At 35.7% G+C, this 25,498-nt stretch overlaps 1 protein-coding gene across 10 annotated transcripts in view; it reads right to left on the bottom strand.

Annotated features, from left to right (window-relative positions):
• The window catches only part of BLTP1 (bridge-like lipid transfer protein family member 1), a 401,511-nt gene that overhangs the window by 65,375 nt on the left and 310,638 nt on the right, over positions 1–25,498 (bottom strand). For 9 of the 10 annotated variants that reach the window (XM_073017605.1, XM_037991533.2, XM_007999715.3 and 6 more), the window contains exons 47-54: positions 24,631–25,337; positions 23,950–24,195; positions 21,883–21,976; positions 20,295–20,345; positions 16,337–16,543; positions 14,562–14,800; positions 9,620–9,864; positions 7,272–7,377 (exon numbers count right to left, since the gene is read on the bottom strand). In XM_073017605.1, the coding sequence (XP_072873706.1) occupies positions 7,272–7,377; positions 9,620–9,864; positions 14,562–14,800; positions 16,337–16,543; positions 20,295–20,345; positions 21,883–21,976; positions 23,950–24,195; positions 24,631–25,337 (1,895 nt within the window). The remainder of the gene's footprint in view (positions 1–7,271; positions 7,378–9,619; positions 9,865–14,561; positions 14,801–16,336; positions 16,544–20,294; positions 20,346–21,882; positions 21,977–23,949; positions 24,196–24,630; positions 25,338–25,498) is intronic. The other variant, XM_073017607.1, reaches the window with a different exon arrangement.

Here is a 25,498-nt window from a genome sequence, read left to right as displayed (position 1 = left end):
GGAATAACATTGAATCTATAAATTACTTTGGGCAGTATGACCATTTTCAAAATATTGACTCTTCCTATCCATATGCATGAAATGTTTTTCCATTTGTTTGTGTCCTCTCTGATTTCCTTGAGCAGTGCTTTTTAGTTCTCCTTAAAGAGGTCCATCACTTCCACTGTTAGCTGTATTCCTAGGTATTTTATTCTCTTTGAAGTGACTGTGAATGGGAGTTCATTCATGATTTGGCTCTCTTCTTGCCTGTTGTTGGTGTATAGGAATGCTAGCAATTTTTGCACATTGCACAACTTTGCTGAAGTTGCTTATAAGCTTAAGAAGCTTTTGGGCTGAGATGATGGAGTTTTCCAAATATAGGATCATATCATCTGCAAACAAAGATAATTTGACTTCTTCTCTTCCTATTTGTATATACTTTATCTTGCCAGACTGCCCTGGCCAGAACTTCCAATATTATGTTGAATAGGAGTGGTAAGAGAGAGGGCATCCTTGTCTTGTGCTGGTTTTCAAGGGGAATGCTTCCAGCTTTTGCCCATTCAGTATGATATTAGCTGTGCGTTTGTCATATATATCTTATTATTTTGAGGTATGTATCTTCAATACCTAGTTTATTGAGTTTTTAACATGAAGGGATATTGAGTTTTATCAAAGGCCTTTTCTGCATCTATTGAGATAATCATGTGGTTTTTGTCTTTAGTTCCGTTTCTGTGATGAATCACATTTATTGATTTGAACCAACCTTGCATCCTGGCGATGAAGCCCACTAGACTGTGGTGGATAAGCTTTTTGTATGCTTCTGGATTTGGTTTGCCAGTATTTTGTTGACGATTTTTGCATCAATGTTCAACAGGGATATTGGCCTGAAGTTTTCTTTTTTTGTTGTATCTATGTCAGTTTTAGGTATGAGGACGATAGTGGCCTTATAAAATGAGTTAGGGAGGAGTCCCTCCTTTTCATTTTTTTGGAACAGTTTCAATAGAAATGGTACAAACTCTTCTTTGTACCTCTGGCTGGACATGAAATTCTAGGTTGGAAATGTTTTTCTTTAAGGATGTTGAATATTGGCCCCAAATGTTTTCTGACTTGTAGGGTTTCCGCTGAGAGGTCTGCTATTAGGCTGATGGGTTTTCCATCGTAAGTGACCTGGCCTTTCTCGCTGACTGCCCTTAAGTTTTTTTCTTTCATTTCAGCCTTCAATAATCTGATGATTATGTGTCTTGGGTTGATCTTCTTGTGGAGTGTCTTACTGGGGTTCTCTGCATTTCCTGAATTCGAATGTTGGCCTGTCTTGCTCATTTGGGGAAGTCCCCCTGGGTGATATCCTGCAGTATGTTTTCCAACTTGGTTCCATTCTCCCCATCTCTTTCAGGTACCCCAATCAGTCATAGGTTTGGTCTTCTTATATAATCCCATAGTTTCAGAAGTTTTGTTTGTTCCTTTTCTTTTTTCTCTATTCTTGTCTGCCTGTCTTATTTCAGAAAGACAGTCTTCAAGCTCTGAGATTCTTCCCTCCACTTGGTCTATTGTGCTGTTGATACTTGTGACTGCATTGTGAAGTTCTCCTGTTGTGTTTTTCAGCTCCAAGAGGTCAGTTATCTTCCTCTTTAAACTGACTATTTTGGTTATCAGCTCCTGTATGTTTTGTCACGATTCTTAGCTTCTTTCCACCGGGTTAGAACATGTTCCTTTAGCTCAGCTAAGTTTATTATTACCCACTTTCTGAAGCCTACTGCTGTCAATTCAGCCATCTCAGCCTTAGCGCAGTCCTGTGCCCTTGCTGGAGAGGTGTTGCAGTCATCTGGGAGAAAACAGGCACTTTGTCTTTTTGAGTTTTCAGCATTTTTGGATTGATTTTTTTCTCATCTTTGTGGGCATATCTACCTTCAATCTTTGAGGTTGCTGACCTCTGAATGGGGTTGTTGTGGGGCTTTTTGGTTTATGTTGTTGTTTTCTGTTTATTTTTCTTTTAACAGTGGGGCCACTCTTCTGTAGGGCTGCTACAGTTTGCTGGGGGTCCCCTCCAGACTCTAGTGTTCTGAGTTCCTCCTGCACCAGGTTCCTCCTGCACCAGGTATCAGCGAAGCCTGTGAAACAGCAAAGATGACAGCCTGCTCCTTCCTCTGGGGCCTCTGCCCCAGGTACTGACCTAATGCTGGACTGAAGAGTCCTACAGGAAGTGTCTGGAGACCCCTGTTGGGAGGTCTCATCTAGTTGGGCAGAACGGGATCAAGGACACGCTTAAAGAAGCAGTCGAGCTGCCCCTTGGCAGAGCAGGTGTGCTGCCGTAGGGGAAACCCCCCTCATCCAGACCACCAGGACTCTCCAGAGCCAGCAAGCTGAAAAGGCTAAGTCAGCTGAACTGCAGAGACAGCAGCTGCCCTGCCCCCCAGGGAGAGATCAGAGTTCTGTGAGTTCTGTATGTATAACCTTGGTTGGAGTTGCTGAAATTCCTGCAGGGAGGCCCTGCCCAGTGAGGAGGGATGGACTGGAGTCCCACTTAAAGAAACAGTCTGACCCTACAATCTGGCATAGTGGAGTCCCACTCTAAGAAGCAGTCTGGCCACAATCTGGCATAGCAGCTGTGCTGTCTTGTGGGGAACTCCTCCCAGTCTAGACTGCCCAGACTCCCTGGAGCAGGCAGGCTAGAACTGCTGACTTGAACTGCAGAGATGGCGGCTCTCCCTCCGCCTGGGAACTCAGTCTGTCTCAGGCAGTCGCCAGCCTTCTGCTGCTGGCCGGGTGGAATTCCAAGCCAGTAGTTCTTAACTTGTGAGTTGCCTTGGGAGTGGGGTCTGTAAAATGGCACTGCTTGGCTCCCTGGATTCAGCCTCCTTCTTAGGGGAATGCATGGATGGATTTCCTGCCTTGCTGGGAGTATGCAAAACTCCTGTGTCTGTGTGCCCTAGTGCTGCTTCACCGAGAGACTCCACATAGCTCTGTGCTTCAGACCCAAGGCCCTGGTGGCAGGACTCACGACGGGAATCTCCTAATCCACAGGTTGCAAAGATCTGTGGGAGAAGCCTGGTTTCCTGGGGCGAGGTCACACAATCACATACAGCCTCCTTTGCCTGGGGGTGGGGGCTCCCTGGCTTTTTGCTGCTCCTGGGTGAGCCATCACCTCACCCTGCTTTACCTCACCCTCCATGGTGGAGCTGTCTGCCTAGTCCCTCCCAATGCAAGAAACTGAATATGTCAGTTAAAAGTGCTGAATTCACTCACCATTTTCATTCCTCTGTGTGAGAGTCCTGGACCACAGCTGCTTCTAATCGGCCATCTTGGCCCATACTCCTACTTTTGTGTCAATCAAGTTTTATTTCATAGTATGGCATAAATATATAAGTTTAAGTGCATCATATCCAGTATACTTGAGTAAGCTATTAACTTGCTTAAGCTATTTTGAAATTATAGCTAGCCTCATATTTTTCTGAAAAGTATTAGCATGACTTAACAAAAACTATGTTTAAGAAGTGTTATTAAGGAGTTTATTTCCTAAGGGAGACTATACTAAGTAAAAAAAATCAGGTTTTTTTTTTGTTGTTTGGTTTTTTTTGGATTAGCCTTTGGGGTATTGGTTCCTTGAGGCTTCTTTCCTACCCTTCTTCAAGTTAAGTACCACAATTTTCCTGTGTTTGGGCACCTCTCCTGATACCCATGATTTACTGAAGTACCTTCTCAGAGGTACCAAGAGGTCCTCCATTAGTTCTTTTACATAACTACAGTGTGTCTCATTTGGACCTGTAGATTTATATACAAGTTGGTTGGATAGGCTTATTGTTTCTCTATTTATTCTCATAAACAGACAAATATCTCATCAATTTCCATTTTCTTAATATTCATGGTTTTTAATTATCCTTTTCACTTGGTTAAAAGCAGACTCTTTTTCAATTTTCACTTACCTAAGTAGAGTGAAATCTTCATGTTAATCTTCTACTGTTATACCTAACAGTATACTTCCTTAACACACTATTTTTTTCTGACAGTCTAAATGTAAGCTTTTCACTTTTTCATATTCTCTTAAATCATTTTGCTAAACAAATACATGCTTTAACATATCTGAAATAATCTTAGATTTTTACATTGCTTAGCACACTTTCACTTTGAATATTGTAATACTAATACTCTAAATGTCTAGAGTTTTGTAAAGATTCACATCTGTCTAATTTTTCTTATAGTCAAGTTGTTTTACCAAAAACAAACAAACAAACAAAAAACAGCTTAGTGTCTGTTCATTTGATAATCCATCTCTGAAGATAAAACTGTTTGATAGGCTGGGCTCAGTGGCTCACACCTGTAATCCCAGCACTTTGGAAGGCCAAGGCAGGCAGATCACAAGGTCAAGAGATCGAGACCATCCTGGCCAACATGGTGAAACCTCGTCTCTACTAAAAATACAAAAATTAGCTGGGTGTGGTGGTGTGTGCCTATAGTCCCAGCTACTTGGGAGGCTGAGGCAGGAAAATCGCTTGAACCCAGGAGGCAGAGGTTGCAGGGAGCTGAGATCGCACCATTGCACTCCAGCCTGGCGACAAAGCGAGACTCCATTTCAAAAAAAAAAAAACTGTTTGATGCATGAGCACATCTTAAAGGCCTATTTGTTTTGTGTTTGTCTATCACTACCTTGAATACCTTTTATCTAGTTTCAGAAAGAAAACTTTAAAATTTAAAAGCAAAAGCTCCACCATTCACAAAACATACTGCACAATAATTTTAGTGTATGGAACCATAAGAGATGCTATTATATTATTTGCATTAATTCCATAGTACTTTATGTCTTTATCAATAAATATATACCTGGCCCAATTCTAAGATGGTGACCTCCTTATATGCTTCTAAGACGGCCATACATACTCAAAAATAGTCTCTTCTGTTTACCTGATCAATGTTTATTTACATCTTTCTGAAACCCAAGCATTCCTGAAAGTCCTTCGTGGACAAATAAGGTAATCAATTTTTTAAAAAAGTATTTCCCTAACAAACTTGATGATTGTTACAAACATTAGTCTTCCTACATAATAGAAAATGTCCTAACACTAAATGTAACATGATGGAAAATCATGAAGAAGAATATAAGAAAAAAAAAAGGAAAATAACTGAAGATTATGGGAGAGGGAAGCAGCAATACAGAGATCAGAGTACTGAGAAATTCGAGCTACAAAGGTTCAAAGTATTCGCTCTCACTCTCCTGTTATGTTCTTTGGCCTTGACAGAATAACTGAATGCCTACGCTCCATCAGGCCCTGTGGCCAGCTAAATCATACATAATTTACACTTTAGCTATTTTCTCAAGGTTCATGGCTGTCGCTAAAGTCAGAAAGAAATGGTTCAAGGAGCAGAGCAGATCTAGTCACTCTTTTGGCATTATCATCTGATCTTGGCACTATCATCTGATTCTCTCATAGTAAACAGCAAGTCTTCATGGTTAGAAATATTAATTTCCAGTCCTCTTTGTCCATCTTATTCTTCATAGACATTGGGATATACTTTAATCTCCTGACTATAATCTAAAGGTTAAGAAAAGCCTTTCTCTTTAATCAAAACTACCTTAAGAGAGGGTTACCCTGACAGTCTGATACTGTCTCTACTGTCTCTCTCTCTCTCTCTCTCTCTCTCTCTCTCTCTATATATATATATATATATATATATATATATATTTGTTGTTTTTTTTTTGTGAGACAGAGTCTTGCTCTGTTGCCCAGGCTGGAGCGCAGTGGCACCATCTCAGCTCACCGCAAGCTCTGCCTCCCAGGTTCATGCCATTCTCCTGCCTCAGCCTCCTGAGCAGCTGGGACTACAGGTGTCTACCACCACGCCTGGCTAATTTTTTTGTATTTTTAATAGAGACAGGGTTTCACCGTGTTAGCCAGGATGGTCTTGATCTCCTGACCTAATGATCCACCCACCTCGGCCTCTCAAAGTGCTGGGATTACAGGCATGAGCCACTGTGCCTGGCCTATATTTTTTCAGTAATAAAATCATCTTGAAAATATTCTTTAGAACTCATAAGTTTGCCAGCTTGATATATTCTTAACAACTTTCCTATCATAAAAAATGTCATAATGTGATTTTAACCAGGTAAATGGGACACACCAAACAAAACTTGTGTATGTTTCCCAAGTTAAGGCTTCTTCAGTGGCAGAAAGGAATTTTACTATATACTTATTTCTTCCTTAATGATTTCTAGTCAACCATTATCAGAAAAACTCCATGGTACCAATGATCTGATCTTTTAAGACCTAACTTGTAAAATTCCACAGCTCTGCAGGGTTTCTACAATATGATCATTAAATAGCTTCCTGACCTCAGATGCAACTAGAACCAACCCAGGAGAACCAAGGAAACCGGTTGTTCACACAGCTGCTACATAATTTAGTTCCTTCATCCAAGGAGCACTGTCCTCCTTCAGACCCTTATCAAATACTGGTACGTATGCTCTGCCTGCATCCTCTCTACCTCTCCTTTCTTGCCAAACTAGGCTTCATTCTTAAGTTTTGGGATATGAATTCTTCTGAGAAGCCTTTTCTGATCCTTTAGACTAGATTAGTTTCTCCTATGACACAGACTCATAGCACCCTGTTCTTGTCATTCACAGAACTCATCAAAACTGTAATTGAATACCTGGATACTTCATAAATTTGTTAAATGAATGAATTAATCCATAAGCATAAAGGAAACTCCTTTTGATGCCAATTTATGGATGTGGCTTAAATATTCTTTTAACATGATAACATTCACACTGAAAATACTCAGCATTAAGAATTGTTATACAGAGTCAACTTTTCACCCTAATTCCCTAATACTTTAGCTTGTGAAAAATGTAGAGCACTGACTAAGCTGAACTGTAAACTATTCTTGAGGAACAGCAAAAATGTAATGAGGGTTTCTACAGACAATTTACCATGCTGCCAGCATATAGCCATCATCTGGTATAGATAAAAGGTTGAAATCTTAGCAGTTATCTAAATGTTGTTTCCAAATGAGTATGATTAATTTGGTTAATAGACATACTATAAGCTTTTCTTTCTTGAGGGTGAAACATAAATGAGCTTTCTGAAGTTTATGAATCCTAAATGTGTATATTATACATGACAAAAATGATAAGCAAACATTGTAGGTGGAAAAGCCATAAAAGGAATGGACAGTTCTTAGGAGCTATTTGACAATTATATCCAAATGCTGGATCAATACTTATACCACAGACATATGGGACATCACACAGTCAAAAAGAATAAAAACCTTCACCTATACTGTAAGGTACTAGATCATCTTACCAGAAACTTTTTGTATTACTTCATTAACTTCCTTCATGAACACTTTCTGTACAAATACCAAGTGGTTTAGAAGATCAGTTGTAAGATTATGTTCAAAGGAACCAACCTGTCAGAAAAAAACATATTAGATTAATGCTGATTACATTAGCTTTACTTTTTTCTTACATAAATCACCCTAAACTGAGGAAAAAGAGATAATTATCTATGATTTGAAATCAATATATTGAAGAAAAGTTAAAAATATTCAGAGTTCCTAATATGTTACTGGCCAAACACTATTATAGTCCATTCCCAAAATGGTTTTTGTTTTTTGTTTTTTAATAATAGTAGTTAATAAAGTATGAGAAGTCTGGGGAGCAAATCAAAGTTATATATTTAACTTGCTAATTTTGAAATTAAATTTTCTCCTAGAGTAAAAGTAAAATTTACTTTTAATGATCATTCTAATGGCCACTTTTGTGTCTTAGAATCACAGACGAGTTAAGTAAAAATAGATTTATTTATTTATTTAGAGACAAAGTCTTGCTCTGTCACCCAGGCTGGAGCGCAGTGGCACAATCTCGGCTCACTGTAACCTCTACCTCCCGGGTTCAAGCGGTTCTCTTGCCTCAGCCTCCTGAGTAGCTGGGACTACGGGCACCCACCACCATGACAGGATTTCACCATGTTGGCCAGGTTGGTCTCAAACTCCTGGCCTTAAGCTATCCGCCCACTTTATCCCAAAGTGCTAAGATTACAGGTGTGAGCCACTACATCCAGCCAAAAACAATTTATTTAATCAAATATATATTTAATGACCGTCTACTCTATGTACCATGTTAGGTGCTAAGGATACGGCTATGAATAAAAACCAACAAAATTCTGGGTCTCAGGCTTACATCTGAGTGAATTAGCAAATCATCAGAGATACCCAATTAAGGTTTAATATAATTGTGTCCTATAATTAGTACAAAGTATTAAATTTCTGGCAAATTAGTTAATAAACTAATTAGTTAATAAACCAATTTGCCAGAAACTATTTTCAGGTGTGTTTATTTCAGGCCATAGTAAAATAGGCAACTCTAAGAGGGATGCAATTTTAGATTCTTTGAAATGGTTGAAATTAAATACATTGTTTACTAAATTCAGGATTGTGTTCTGCCTCGTTACAAACTTATACCTTTCTAATATCTAGTATTAGCAAGGAATTATACAGCACACTGTATTCATGTATTTTCTTTTAAATGGAACATTGATAGCAGTATGTCTAAACTGGAGCTTGGGGCTTTTAGTTTTCAGAGTAGAAAGCACAAGTGGGATACACCTTAAAATATTTTAAGTAAATCTCTGTTAGAATCCAAACACTATTTTTTTGTACACTTGTTTTTCACATACAGAAATCCCAACTCTTACAGAGGTTCCAGGGCAAGCAGGGCCTAAGAAGGTAAATCAGACTTAAATATGTCCCCCGTAGTTATAATATTTCTATCAGAGAACCCAAAGAGCATTCTTATAGATGCTGCAGGTTCTGGACAACAAAATTTATAAAACAAATAGCACATTGCTTTTTCATAAAGTTGCAACTGTTTTTGACAAACTGACGAGGTGAGCTGAGACACATCACAGGGTGCCTGGAGGCAGACCACTGAGGCGTGGCTCCTGCCTCTCTCAATTGATAGCTAGGAGACTTAAGGAAAGGTGTTTACTTCTCCGCTTCAAGTTTATATCAAATTAGGAAAATAACAGATGACCTGCTTACCACAAATCAAATGAAAAATGTGTCCAAATGCTTTTTAAACTTTTGACAGCTATACAAATATAAAGTGAAAAAATTATGATAGAATTAGATATGCTACTTTCAACTTAACCTTAGTAAAGAAATTAATCTGTAAGTCTAATTTATCTTTCAATATGACCTTTAGATTATCTTAATAATTATGTATACCTGTATGAATTATGTTAACTTGCTAAGGCTTAGTTTGCTCACCTACAAAATGAGAACAAATATTTCTACCTCATAGGATTTACTTAAGCACTGCAGGAGTCAATGCGTGTAAAGCACATAATGAAAGTTAGCTGCGATTTGCTTTTAATAATCATTTGAACTACGAAAATATTGCAGAGATGGAATATATAACGAATACATATTTTTAAAAGCATGTTTAAATAAAACTACAGGGTAGTCAGACTAACAGACACAAAACACACATACACCCACACACACACTTGATTCAGTATAGAATTCTTCTGTGAAAACAAATGATTTTAAGACTTTACCTTAAAAGTTTGGATTACTACATATTTTGGTACATATAAATCATGAAGCCTCCTAAATTACAAAGAGTAAGAAAATTTTAAAGTAAACTTACTTCTGCCACACAACGTAGATAATTTCCCTGTAAATAGTAACCTTGTTTAGAAGGCAGTTCATCTATACTCCACACCTGATCCGAATAACTATCATGTTCTTCCATTATATATTTCCCTGACATGGTAACAGGAGGAAGGTTAAGACTGGCAGAAGGAGGAATGGTTGACATATCTGTGGCAGAAACTTTTGAAGTAAAACGCAATCTGTGATTTGGCAGCTCAAATGTAAATCTTGTCTGTGCACCTGTAAGAAATGAGAAAAGTTATTGTTCGTGTTAGTGTTCATTCACTCATTCATTCCTCATTTTTTCCAAAAAGGGTATCTAAGAAAAATGCATGGATATTCCCAAACCTATCTTGAAATATATGAAAGCATATTTTAAAGTTGCTTATAAAATATTCCCTATCTTTAAATATGCAAGTCAATCAGCAAGTATTATTAAGCCAGTAAGTATTATTTATTAAGACTGGCAGTGTGTTAGGCACTAGGAAAACACCCACGTTCTTTATTTCATAGAAGGTAGAACAGAAATAAAATGCCCTTATTATTAAAAAATTGTAACAAGAAAATTAATCAAGTTAAAAAAAATTCCCCAGCTCACACAGTGCTTTATTCACAGAGAATAGTAGGTAGTTAACAATGTGTTTACTGATCCTGATTCAGTGTGGAAATAGCTAAAATTGCCAAATCAATTAAACTGTACTCACTGAAACATTCATAAAGTATAAAGTTATACAAACATATGTCTCTTTGACCTTAATAATTATTCATGGGACCATATATCAAATAAGGGTATATTATGAATTTTAGTTTACTGTTGACCTTAAACACTTAAATCAATAATCTGGCACATAATTTTTCAAACAAATATAAATATACCAGCTTTACTATTATTCAGTCCATATTTCTCCAGCTGTTTATGAGGGCATGAGGAGAAGCCTTATTAAAATCAAGATCTGTTGTTGCCCTTTACACATGTAATGTACATACACATGCTCCTTTCAAACCAACAGAATCTACTGATATTCTTCTGTACATTACCAATTCTCTCCACTCAAACATCATCAAATTGCCTATTTAGCCTACGTATATAATTTATTATATATCCCTACTGCTCCTCAACTGAGCCAGAAATAATTCTCTTTTTTTCAAAATACTAATCAAGGGTCATCTCCTATATGTCACATTCACTACATTCATTAACTATAGTGCTTGCACCTGGAATGAGTTAGCCAAAAACAGAAAAATGCTCACTCACCAACTGAGGCATCTGTGAATGACCAGATGAGCCATGATTGCCCTGATCTCCTCTTACTACTCCAACCAGGAGACTCCTTGACTATCATTTACAAGCTGCAAGGGGTGGGGACTGTCTACCACTGTTGCTACCACCACTACCATTGCTAGCACACCACCAAATAAAAACACCAAGATTGAAATAATCCTAGGCCTCAGTTACTGAGTCATCCCTTATTACTAGTATAGTCATTCTTTTACTGTTTTTATCTCTTTCCTTTAATTTCAATAAGAATTTTGGGTTCTTACCTCTCTGGATATTTAACAATGTGTTTACTCTAGGACCCTAAACTGCCTATCTGACTTTTGACTTGCTGCTTCTGTGGACCCTTGTATTTCATGGGTGCCCTGAATAAATGACCAAATGTGTGTAACTTATTGTCAGCCCTGGACTCTAATATCTGAAGGCCTAAGACTTCTGACTCTGCCAAATATGGAAATTTACTTTAAGATGCTTCTCTTGCTGGTAACAGAAAGGTCTAAATGTTCAGCAAAATTACTCTTAATAAAGAAAGCCAAAATGCTAGAGATAGGCGTACATATACAGTAATCTCCCTTTATTTGGGATAGATGTGTTCTAAGATCCCCAGTGGATGCCTGAAACCATAGATAGTATCAAACCCTATATATATGTCTTTTCCTATACATACATTCCTATGATAAAGTTTAATTTATAAATCAGACACAAGAGATTAACAACAACAAAATAGAACAACTGTACTGTAACAACAGTTCTGTAAATATCTTTGTAAATATGGGGGTCTCTCAAAATAGCTTATTGTATGTAATATTTTCGGACTACAGTTGACCATAGATAACTGAAACGTGAAGAGACAAAACACATGAATAAGCAGGGACTACTGTATACACATACTTATATAAATATGTACATATCTGCGTATATTCATATATATGTATATACTTTTAAATTATGTTAACAGAATAAAGGAGAAAATACATTTTCATTTCATTAGATAACAGAACAAAGTATCTGATTACATTTACCAATAATTCTTCATAGAAATTCTTAGCACAGTGGGAAAATAAGTACATTTTCTTAACCTGATAGCAGAAACCTACAGCAGACATCAGACTTATTCATGTAATGTTGATTCCTTTAAGAAAATGGAACAAGGCAAGCACAATAAGGCAAGAAAAAGAACTAAAAGTTGGAAAGAAACAAAAGTATCATTATTTGCTGTTTAAACAGTATGACTGTCTATAGATAAAACTCCTAAGAATCTACAACTTATTGATAATAATGGTTTAATGTGGTTACTGAGTATCAGATTAACATAAAAGCATCAAGCACACTTGTACAGACTACCAACAGTTTAGAAAAATGTCATTTTACAAAAGATAACATTTGTAATAGCTACAACACCACAAGATACCTAGATATCTAAATAAATAAATACATCTTGTAAAAGACGCACAAAACTCTTTAAGTAGAAAAAATTTAAACTTTACACAAAAACAGTAAAGAAGACTTAAACAACAGAGAAGTAAGACTTAGGAAAAGGGAGGTTAAATATTGTTTAGTTGTCATTTCTCCCCAAATAAATCTATAGATTCAATTAAGTTCTTACAGAAATCTAAACAGGCTTTTTCAGGGAACTTAACAAACTGATTCTAAAATGTTTATGAGGCCAGGCATGGTGACTGATGCCTGTAATACTAGCACTTTGGAAGACCAAGGCAGGCAGATCGCTTGAGGCCAGGAGTTTGACACCAGCCTAGGCAACACAGTGAAATCCCACCATCTCCACAAAAAGTTTTAAAATTAGTCAGATGTGGTGGTGCATGCCTATAGTCCTGGCTACTCACAGGGCTGAGACTGGAGGATCACTTGAGGAGGTCAAGGCTGCAGAGAGCTGTGATCATGCCACTGCCCTCCAGCCTGGGCAACAAAGTGAGACCCTGTCTCAAAAAAATAAAAATAAAAATAAAAAACGTATATGAAAGAGCAAAGGACCAAAAATAGCCAGGACAATTCCTGAAAAAGTCAGGCAGCAATATGATACTAGTGCAAAGAGATCAATGAAGCAGAATAGAAAACTCAGACTCCCACGTTAAAAATAACACTTAATATGTGACTAATTTTTGGATTATATATCACTAAAAAAAAGAATAAATTAATAAGTGATGCTGAGATCACTGGTTACATACAATGATACTGGTTATATACTACCCCATGCCAAATGTAAGAACAATAATAATTGATTAAGATAGATTAAAAACTTAAATATGAATAGCAAAACTCAGAACATTCAAGAAAAAATATATCAGAATATCTTTATTATCCTAGGAAGAGAAGCATTTCTTCAGGACATAAAAATACACAACATACAGGAAAAATAATGGTAAATTCAGTTACATTAAAATGAAGAATGTCTGCTGATTAAAAGTAAAAGTTAAATGATAAGCCTCCAACTAGGTAACAACATATAAACATATAATATCAAAGAGTTAATATATAGAATTTATGAAGAATTATTGTGAATCAAGAAAAATACAAATGACTCAATGGTAAAGTAAGCAAAAAAAAAGAACCATCAACTGGCATTTTATACATATAAACATGTAAGGAGCTCTTAGTCAAATAAAAAAATTCCTAGTTAAAAAATGTGAGATTCCATATAAACAAAGTTCAAAACAGCTAAAAGCAAACTTTAAATCATTTATGAGTATATACATACATGGTAAAACTATACGGGCAAGCAAAAGAATGGGTAAGACAAAATTCATGCTAGTAGTAATTCCATGAAAAATGAAGACTGCCTTTTTTTTTTTTGAGATGAAGTCTCACTCTGTCGCTGAGGCTGGAGTGTAGTGGCACACCGTCAGCTCACTGCAACCTCCGCCTCGCAGATTCAAGCGATTCTCCTGCCACAGCTTCCTGAGTAGCTGGGATTACAGGTTCCTGCCACCATGCCCAGCTAATTTTTGTATTTTTAACAAGAGATGGGGTTTTGCTATGTTTTCCAAGCTGGTCTTGAAGTCTTGACCTCAGGTGATCCACCCGCGTCAGCCTCCCAAAGTGCTGTGATTACAGGTGTGAGCCACCACACCCAGCCAAAGAAGGCTTCAAAGTATTGGAAATGTGCCAATTCCTAGGTTGTATTGTGGGTTGCTGAGTTCACAGTACTTATTCTTTAAAATGTGTATATGTATAATTTACATGCTTTTGTTTATATGATAAATTTCATAAATGTTAAAAGCAAGGAATTTTGAGATAGGATATATTAATATAAGGGTCACAAAACCATATAGAATTAGCTGTTTTGAAGAAATAAATGACTTCTGATTTGAGCTAAACGAACCCACAAGTTATTCAGTCTATTGAAAACTTAATAGATGTAGAAATGGGTTGATTTATTCAACTTAAGTTTAAATTGGAGAAATGGCCTCCATTGTTGAATAATTTTATGGAGTTCAAAAGAGTTCACTGTGGCCATTCAAGGTATTGGGGTGGGGGATTGATATTTTTACTTGACTAAAGAACATCATTAATGAACTTTAAATGTTATAATCAAAATTACTTATAATATCTATAAAACCAAATTTACCTTTTTATCAAAATATTACTAATTTCTCAAAGAAATCATAAATTTTAAGAGCGTGAATTCAGAATTCAATATTACCTGTCATTCCATGACTTCTCATTCTTCCCATCTTGTATTCTGCTTTCAGAGACGGTAAAAGTGCTGCTCCAATGGCAATACCATCTAACATGGCACTGAATTTAAGAACAATAGGCTTCTTTTCTAAGCCTTCTGGTAGCTGAGGAAATTCATTTGTTTCAACAGGAGTTTGATTAACGCTTGTTGGGGTTTTTTCAGAAGGTAGTGGGGTTGCAATATCTTCTTTTACAGGCTGTGGGCTAGAAAGCAAAAAAAATAATTAAAAAATAAACACAGGAGCTACCATTTTATTGCGGAAAATCATGGGATTTCTCAGTGAAAAATAGCAAATATATACTGTGAATAGATGTTTTCTTTCCAATATCAGATCATATTCAGACTTTCTAAAACAGATGTTGAACAATGATGATATGGAAAAGTAGACAAGAAGTAATAACAATGTAAAACTCCTAGAATGTTATACTGCCAAGGTGATTCTTAACAGTATTGCAAAACTGGGATTTAAACTCAGATTTGTCTGATTCCAAATTCTATGACTTAACCATTACACACCACTATTGATATTATTGCCACTACTACTACCACTGTTAAGAATGACAACACGAACTCCAACAATAACAATAATAATAACAATTTGAGTGCCAGGTACTCTTCTTAGTGCACTGTGTGCTTTGTCTCATTTATCTCACTTTAAGTAATTACCACTGTCTCCACGTTGCAAATGAGGAAGCATAGCTAGAGTGCTGAAACTAGGATTTAAACCCAATCAGTCTGACTCCAGGGTCTGATTTTTCAACTACTATACTCTATGGATAATATAATAAGGAAAAGTTTCTTGGAGCATTTTAAAACTAAAATTTATACATTCTGGATTCCATATTTCTGTTCAGAGGAAAAACATTTAAATTTTTACTACTTAGTCAACTTCAGCCATGATTAAACATTATAGCAGAATTAAAGATTTAGATAGAACAACTGGAAAAATCAGCTTTGAGACACCTTCAAAAGACACACTAATGTTTTCCCACTTTATAGGATGTGGGAAATAAAACGTAAGACAACTCTGTAACTTTTACATGTATTTTTTTTTTTTTAAAGATGGAATTTCGCTCGTTGCCCAGGTTGGAATGCAATGGTGCAATCTTGGCTCACTGCAACCTCTGCCTCCCGGGTTCAAGCGATTATTCTGCCTCAGCCTCCCAAGTAGTTGGGATTACAGATGCCTGCCACCACGTATTTTTATTAGTTACAGTTTATGGAGACCATGAATAAAGCTCAGCAGTGAAGATGCCTGAACAAAGGATATAGACATAGGGAATAAAGGTTAATGCTCAAATTTACTGCCCTTTAAAATATTTATGTGGCATGGTCAGATGCTGCCTTGGGACATAAATGATCACTACTATACGTTCTTAAACCTGTGCAGTCATAAATTTCCAATGAATTCAAAATAAACAAGGATTGATATGGTCCTGGAATTCATCAAGTTGCTTTTTATTAGTACCTCTTATAATACTCACAAATCTCTAGGATCTCTTAAGCTTTGTTTATGCAATATGGAACACTGACAATTGCAGTGATGGCACTGTACTTTAATGCTATCAAATGTCGTTTTCACATGATCACGATTGGCTACTCTCCTCTTGCTCCACTGTCCATGATGGTTGACACTTAGAAGTAACTCATCATCTCCCTTCAAACTTTTGTTAATGCAGCAAAGAATATCCTGAGGTAGTATATGGAATCACAGAATGTGAACAAATAAAATAACTTACGCTGTAGAAGGTTGTCTGATTAGGTCCGAGATTTGTTTAGATAGTTGGTGAGAACTTCGAACCATCATGCTATGTAAGGTGGCAGGGTGCTGAGGAATGTTGATGCTGATAGCTCCTACTTTGAACACAGCAGCATTGTTTGTCTTCAGCCCTCTCTGGGCACTGTAGAGGGCTTGGGACTTGGCAATACTACATTTCACTACAGTTCTATCAATAGAGAAAGAGGACCATTAAAATACAGCCAACAGCCAAGTAAAGAGAAATTCTGAAAAAATATTGAGAGCAAGAAAAATACCTATAAATTTGAGAGGTCTTCAAAAAGTTCATGGAAAATGTGTATTATAAATAAACTACATGTAGATTTCAGAATCATTTTGCACCAAAATAAACTCATATTCACTTGTTAAAACATGTGAACAGGATCTTCTTTAATGTACCAAGAAGGATAAGACATCAGTTTGACAGAGCCCCTATCAAAACAGTATGAATTCTGCTAAAATTGAAGCAAGAACAAGCATCAAGTTTATGGTGAAGTTTGGGCGGAATTATAGCAAAATCATTGATGCTTTACAAAAAGCCTTTGGGGATAATCTCCCAAAGCAATTAGCAGTTTACGAATGGATAACTCAAAAAGGGACAAGACAATGTTGATGAAGCCCACAGTGGCAAACCAAGTATCAATTTGCTAGGAAAAATTTTATCTTCTTTGTGCCTAATTGAAGAGGACCAACAATTAACAGCACAAACAACAGCCAACACCATAGACAACTTCAACTGATTCAGCTTACACAATTCTGACTAACAACTCAAAGTTGGGCAAACTTTTCCCCTCGATGGGTGCCAAAACCATTGCTCCCAAATCAACTCCCAACAAAGGCAGAGCTTTCAATGGAAATTTTAAACAAGTGAGATCCAGATCCTGAAGCATTTCTTCAAAGAACTGTAATGGGAGATTAAACATGGCTTTACCAGTACAATACCAAAAATAAAGTACAATCAAAGCAATGGCTACAAAGAAGTGGAAATGGTCCAGTCAAATCAAAAGTGGACCAGTCATGGCTGGGCATGGTGGCTCACACCTGTAATCCCAACACTTTGAGAAAGTGAGGTGAGCAGATCCCTTGAGCTCAGGAGTTTGAGATCAGCCTGGGCAACATGCCAGAACCCCGTCTCTAGAAAAATACAAAAATTAGCTGGGTGTAGTTGCACGTACCTTTAGTCCCTGCTACTTGGGAGGCTGAGGTGGGAGGACTGCTTGAACCCAGGAGACCGAGATTGCAGTGAGCTGAGATTGCACCACTGCACTCCAGCATGGGTGGCAGATAAAAGTGGACCAGTCAAAAGCAAAGGTCATGGCAACAGTTTTTTGGGATGCTCAAAGCATTTTGCTTGTTGACTTTCTGGAGGGCCAAAGAATGATAACATCTGCTTATTATAAGAGTGTTTTGAGAAAGGTAGCCATAGCTTTACTAGAAAAATGCTCGGGAAAGCTTTACCAGTCCTCCACCACAACAATGCTCTCGCTCATTCCTCTTGTCAAACAAGAGCAATTCTGTTAAGAGTTTTGATGGGAAGTCAGTAAGCATCCATTTTACATCTTAATTTGGCTCCTTCTGACTTTTTTTTTTTGTTTCCTAATTTCAAAAAAAAAAAAATTTAAAGGGTACCCATTTCTCTTCAGTTAACGTAAAAAAGACTGCACTGTCATGGGACCCTCTGTTCATTAGCGATGGAATAAATGGCTGGTATCATTGATTAGAAAAGTGTCCTGAACTTAATGGAGCTTATGTTGGGAAATAAAGTTTATATGTTTTAATTCCATTTTCCACAGTTTGTGAAGCCCCCTCATAATTGAATGAACTAAAACGACTTAAAAATTTTCATGTATTTAAATTATACATTGAAGAAACAATGTTATCTAAAAATATTAATATATTTTATACTATTTGCACTGAATAGTGTTTAATTTCTTTAATAGGAAGAATCTATAGAAAATAAGTATATGCTCACATGTAAGTAAAAACATGAACAAGATATATTACATACACAGACACACAACATTCCACTTTTTATTTTACCCCCATTCAGAACTCTTTTGTTCTCCACCTTATTTTAGAGATCTGTACAACCATTATACAGACACTGAATATGAAAAGAAAAACAATATTCACTATACTTCTTAAAATCTAATTAGGGAGTCAAAGAAATTAGAATAACAGTCATCCACTATGTTACAAGAAATTGATAGGAAGGAGGAAGTGTAACTTGTATTTTCTGCTTTTCATTTTCAATGAGTGGTAAACAATAAAAGTTTGATTCATAATGAGCAAGGCTATTACTTTTCGTTAAGAATTGGTATCTTTTAATTACTAGTACAGACATAAAGCTAAGATATTATCTTTCTTGATTTCTTTTGTTCTTTCCAATGCCTAGAACAGTTCCTAGAAGATAACAGACACTTGCCAAATATTTGTGAAATGAAAGAGCAGAAAGAAGTAAAGCAAAAGAATGACTTCTACCACTACAACGATGGAATTCCACAGATAGGATATGATAGGACATTTATGTAGAAGCCATAATGAAGTCGTCTTTGACACATACACACACCCTCACATACATATTTGTTTTTTAAAGATGGGGTCTCATTGTTGCCCAGGCTGGAGTGCAGTGACACCATCATAGCTCACCACAGCCTGGACCTCTTGGGCTCGAGTGATCCTCCCGCCTCAGTCTCCCCAAGTGGCTGGGACTACAGAGACGTGCCACCATGCCCAGCTAATTTGTTCTTAAATTTTTTGTAGAGACAGGGTCTCATTATATTGCTCAGGCTGGTCTCAAACTCCTGGCCTCAAGCAATCCTCCCAGCTAGGCTGCAATAACTTCTAATATAAATGTGATCCTTCAAATGGGCAAATGATTCTTGACAATCAGTAAATTTGGCAAAATACACAAAATACATTATTTCATATTAATTACAGGCCAGTTTACATACATTAATCTCTGCTGGGCTGCAGAAAATTTGCCAATTATTTATAGTCTCAAGGATATGAAGAACCAGTTCATCACATTTAACTTTTATTCGGATAAACCTTGAAAAGCCTAACAGTAGCTTTATCAGAGGTCTTGAGTATTTATAAACAGTAAAATCTAGGTATTATATAAAATTCAAAACCAATTACTAGAGAAGTATACTTTTTTCTTCCACAACACACTATTTCTCGGAGACGATCACCAGAGGGTGGAGGCGGTAGTTTATGAAATTGGCCTAGTCAGCATGAATGTAGGCTCTGGAATGCTGACTACTTACTGAATTTTGAATCATTTCTAACAGTGTAATAATTAAAACCATTGTTTAACACCAGTATTTTAAGTTCAGTTTCAACATAAGCCAGAACACAACCAGATGGTGCTGACATGCAAATGGCTCTCTAGATGTGAATAGCATTCATCTATTGAATGAAGTTAAACACACATTTACATATAGTAAAGGCCATTAAAATCTATTAACAGAGCAGTCAACTCTCCCCATCTTAAACACAGAATTATAAGGTTAAGATGTACAGATGTTTTATTATTAGTGTTTTAATAATTATTTCTACAATAAGTGAAAACTCTTTCTTGCAAAGTGAATTTTTTAAGCTTCCATTATCATATCAAAAATTAAGTACTTTGATCATAGAAATTTTAACAGTAACATATCTGAAAAGGCACAAGCAACACACAACTACAGTGTTACAACTTGTCAACAACAGACAAGGTATGAATTACCAAAAAAGCAGCCCTTACCTGTGTTTTCTTTGATTACCAGTAAGCTTTAATCTATTATATAAAAGGGTCTATATTACAGCTACAAAACAATAACTAAATAATTCACAGCCATGAAAATAATTTAAATATTTTAAAAACTATTTAATACTACAGTAATCACAAAGCCATGAAAAAGAATAATATGACATACAGAAACTCTTGTTTGGCTGTACTTGTAGGAGATGTAGGAAAATCCTCCAGTCTACAGATGAAGAGTCAAGAGAAAGCAGGAAAACAAAAAGGAGGCAAATAAACATTCATGCACAAATTAGTTACAGTATGACCAATCATCTGGAAAGCTTTTCTAATTTCCCACTCTAAAAATGTTCCATTAAAGTACCATTTGAACTATTTTTTTCTATTCCATGTCCTTTTCATTGCAACTGAAAATGAAATACCAAAGAATACACTACAAGCTTGGCAGTAACTAATAAATAACTTTTATTTTTCAAATAAAACAGTTAAGGGATCTTCACTTGGGGAAAAAAAGAGCAAGAAATATCAGCAATATAATATTTTATCAAAAATCTGTTTTATAAACATTATGTTTTACAAGGTTAAAGACTATTGGAAGTCCTTCTCTTTAGAGATAATAAATAATGAAGAGAAGAGATCCAGGAGGATAGAGTAAATAAAACTCATGGGACACCTAAAGAAATTTAGTTTACTTTCTGAAGGTAACATACCCATGGTAATTCAAATTTAGAGTAAATGAAAGAATCATGGAATCCATGGTCTATGACTTTCAGTAGAAGGATCATAAGGTGGAAAGAGTATAGATTCAGGCATCTCTTCTTACTGACTATATTAAGTATTTTAGGCACTATGTTGATCTTTCTGAACTTCAATCTATTGTTCTGTAAAGGTGGATAAAACCACCTGTTCCCAAAATTGCAGTGAGGCTTAAATAAAATAATACAGGTGAGGCTCCTGGCCCACAGTAGGCACTTAATAATATTGTAATTAATACATAATCATAAGCCCTTCTCCTATATTGAATGAACAAAAAAAGATCTCATCTCTCACAACCACCAGAATTTCCTGCCTTTCTTGAAAAGACTTCTCAGGAAATGTGATCTGGATAGTAGGCAGCTATTATGAAATATATAGTCTTTGGTTCTACACTTATAGATCCAAACCAAACCTGAGACAGTCTCCAGGAAGTCTTGAGAATGGGCCCTGTCTGAGGTTGCTGATTTTGGCCAAAACTCACTGGAGAAAGCTATGGTCTATTAATAAACATCCATTTCAGGAAATATTCCCCAAAGTAGCTAGCACATTATTCAGATTTTTAAAGTATTATTAGAGCTGTAACATATCATACTTCTTAGTCAATCTAGAACTAATACTTAATTTTTATAACGCCAAACCAAATCCTCTATTAGTCATATTGGATGTGTTACAGGATAACAGTAGCACAACATTAGCTACCCATAATATTAAGAAACAGCAAATTCTGAAAATCTGACCTAAATTATCAAAGGCTGTTTTATAGTTAACATGAAACTGCTCTGCTGAATGGAAGTTAGGAATGAAGGTATATACTACGAATTTTAGGAAGACAAAAAGTATTTTTCTAAAATATTTTATTTGGTGATATTCTCAATGACAGTCAGAATTCTTAGTATCTGGGAACTGAGACTGTATATACAAACCTCAAAGTTCAGCATGTTTATCCAAAGAATTTCAAGTTTTGTCTAAAACTATAAGTGTAAGAAAATAAAAACTGACATACTTACTGTATATTTGGTGTAATCCCTTCAAGCAGCACAATATTAACCCCACCAATATGAGCAGTAGCACAAGTCTCAGTCATCTTTTGATGTAGAACATCTTAAATATAAGAAAAAAATATTTATTTGAATTCTAGATATAAGATACCTGAATTTCATATTAAAATTACATTTTATTCATAATATATTCAGTAGCAAAAGATAATTTTAAAGTTATGGTAAATTTGGTTCAACCATTTCAGAGCTACTTTTTAAAAAATTTCCTTAGTTTTTTATTTCTCTGCATTTAATACATACATACATATTAAATGTCAAAATTGCAATAATGCACAGTATACACTTCGATATGCTATTCCTGCATTAGTCTACTGGCATGACATAGCCTAATGGCATTTTAAATCTCAGAAATAATACTTACTGCAGAAAAGTTGGAAAATTTTAAAAAGTAGGAAAAAGAAACCACATAAACCAGCACTCTTGGTCCATATAATTCCTATGATTTTAATGGAGGGTTTAAATATTTTAATTACTTAAAAAATGAAATCACATAAACAATTTTGCCTACTTTTTTCACTTAGCATTATTGTTTGTATTAATAAATTCTGCAGTATAATTTTAATGGGTAAATTGTAAACTGGCATATATTTGTTTATAAAAATAACCAATTCTTTAATGCCAGACACTTGGCTGCTTCTTTGTACAGATTACTTTTCACACAATTGTGATCATTTCTTCTACCTAGGTTTGCAGACCTCTAATTGCTGAGTCAAAAGATAAACTGGCTACTGATAAAAGCTATTAAATTAACCTTCAGGAAGGTTAAACCTATTTATATCAATTTAAAAGTGAATAAAAATGTCCATTTCTCTAATTCGCTCCAAAAATGAGTATGGCCATTCTTAACTTTGGCTAAACAGATGAAAAAACTGACAATTTTTTTTTTTTTTAAATCAACTTAGACATCTGAATGTTTCTGTATTGTTTATATCCTTTGTGATGTTTCCAAGGAAGGCTGGTGTGTTTGTATTTATCTCAGCAATTTGCAGTCAGTCCATCTAATTTCTGCAGATAATTTTCTTTACAGTCAGTCCATCTAATTTTTTTAGAGAACCGTGTGTATGGTTCACCATGTCAACCCCAAGTACATAATCCTCAAATTTAAAATTAGTTTTTGAGTAAATAATAAATGTTCAGGGTAAAAAACAAAATAGGTAAAAAAGGATATGTAACAAAAAGTAAGTTCAAAGTAAGTTTTGATTAGACCTTACAAATTTCTCAATCATAAAGTTAACAATAAAAACACATGTGATCGATAACTTCCTTTTCTCATGTAATATAATCTGTCAGGTTATTTTCACAACCAGAAAAAAAAAAAACACACTGGTTTTATATAACCATTGCTGCCAAAAGAATCCCTGTAACTGTATTGTTGTATCCACCAAGTCTAAGAAACATTTGCTTTTTTATTTTAGCATCTCTGAAAGTGGGATGCAGTTTATAATCAATGGTATCTGACCATATCTGGCAATGGTATTTTCTTTGTGATACATAAAATAATAGTGCATCTTAAAACTGATGGGCTCCTGGATTTGATAAAATATCACACCTTGTGTAATCATTCTCAAGATAAATGGTATGTTTTCACTAATCTAGGAAATGTTGTATCAACTAAAGGGATTTCTTTTTATAGAGATACTTAGTATTAGATTATAAGATTTCAATGGTAGTAACAAAAGCAAATTTTTCATAAATTTCATTATTTTGGTAAAATTTTCTGCCTTTAGAGACATCTTAGTAGTTGATATTAAAAGATAAAGAATAAATGTCACTGAGGATAGGTATATTGGCTCAATATTTATGTGCTAAAATATTTAGACATCAAGCTGCCTCAATTCACTGATACTCAATTACAACAAAGTTCTTGGTATCTCAGAATTTGGGAAGTCCAATTTTTCTGGAAAAAAAAAAAAATTTGCCAAGTAGGAATTTTGGAGACATGGCAGTGGTTTCCTTCAGAAAAGTAGCACTAATTATTATGTGTACATAGCACTTTATTAGAAAAATCATTCATACCTTTCATTTTTTCTTTAAGAGTAAAACTGCCATGGATCCTCTTCAGTTCTGATTCCATTGTTAGTCCACCAATATCTGCCTCTAGGTGTGTGCGGTTCACCATGCCAATCCCAAACACTATTAGAGTAACATGCTGAGGTTCAGAAGTTACCAGGCTACGTTTCCTCTGTGTCTTAGTCAAACTGCTGTTGTCTTGTTCATTCTCAAACACAACTTTACATGTTGGCTCTGTAGGGCTCCGAACTCCTTTATAAGTAAATTAAAATATACAATTTTAGATAGGAAGACTGAAAAATGGAAGAACATTCCAAACATTGTCTTTCCTTTCTTTCCTTCACACTCACAACCAGTCCTCTTTCTCTTATTCCCCAACAAAATAATTAAAAATTTCTTCAACATTTTTCCAAGTTCCTACTGAAAGTGAATAATAGAGCCAGATATTTTAAATCAGGTCTGTCTAAATCCCTTTAAGAACATAGCATGTAAGAGTTTAAAAGGATGGGAAATATGGTGGCAGGATATCTGAATTCCATTACTATTTTATTGCCTGTTGACAGACAATTTCTCTCCATTTCAATTATCCACTTACAACATGAAGAAAACATGATGAAAAGTCTTCTGCTTCTTTGGTATTATTGTTATTCTAAACAGAAATTTTTAAAACATAAAAATGTCTGTTACCTGCTGGTCCAAATGTTTCTGAAGACTTTTCCAATATTCCTGTTGGATCAGAGATAAGTGAATAGAAGTTCAGCAATTTATACATATTCTGCCAGCACTCAGCTGAAGGCTCACTTTGTTCTGACACTGTAATTGAATCAGAGTCATCCATATGAATAGTCATGTGATCCACCACATCTTTTGAACCTTTCCTAGACACTTTTGATGTTCTTCTTTCAGATCTTCCTAATGAATTCTTGTTTCGAGATTCCTTTTTGTTATTCTCATTGTTGGTCCGTTTGTTCTTTGCATTATTTACTCTATTGCCACCATTAAGACTTCCTCTAGAACTGCGGCTAAAGTCAGATGAACGAAAGTCCCGATGTTTTCTGGTTTTGAAGGTAGGTGTTGGGGAAGCAGATCCAGCTGTATATCTGCTAAGTTTAATATCAGTCTGTGTTGCTTTGATGTCATCTATCATTGTGCTAAACTGATGAATAAGACGAACCAAAGCCATATCTACATGCTGGCTTATTGACTGACAGGAAATAGTAAAGTTGCAGTGAAAGGTGTTATAATACCGCTTGCTGAGATCATGAAAAGAAAGGGCACTGGTAGAGTTCTGAGGGGTGCACACAGACTTTTCCATTACAACAGCACTGATGCTAAAGGTTCCCAACATTAATGCCGGTTTGAACTCAAGTGGAGGAAGATTCACATGGCCTTGCCTAAAAATGTGAAATAAAAAAAGGACAAGGTGTTTCTTCCATTTTTCCAGAAACATACATCTTTATTAATTTATAAGCAAAATCATCTCCAAGGTAAAATATGAGTCTTAAATAATTTTAAGCAAGCAAAGCAGTAAAATATGCTTTTTCACTAGACCAGG

The sequence above is a fragment of the Chlorocebus sabaeus genome, chromosome 7, assembly GCF_047675955.1.
Source record: "Chlorocebus sabaeus isolate Y175 chromosome 7, mChlSab1.0.hap1, whole genome shotgun sequence".
NCBI lineage: Eukaryota > Metazoa > Chordata > Mammalia > Primates > Cercopithecidae > Chlorocebus > Chlorocebus sabaeus.
The sequence above is the reverse complement of the archived record's forward strand: the minus strand, read 5'-3'. Positions and strand labels throughout refer to the sequence as shown.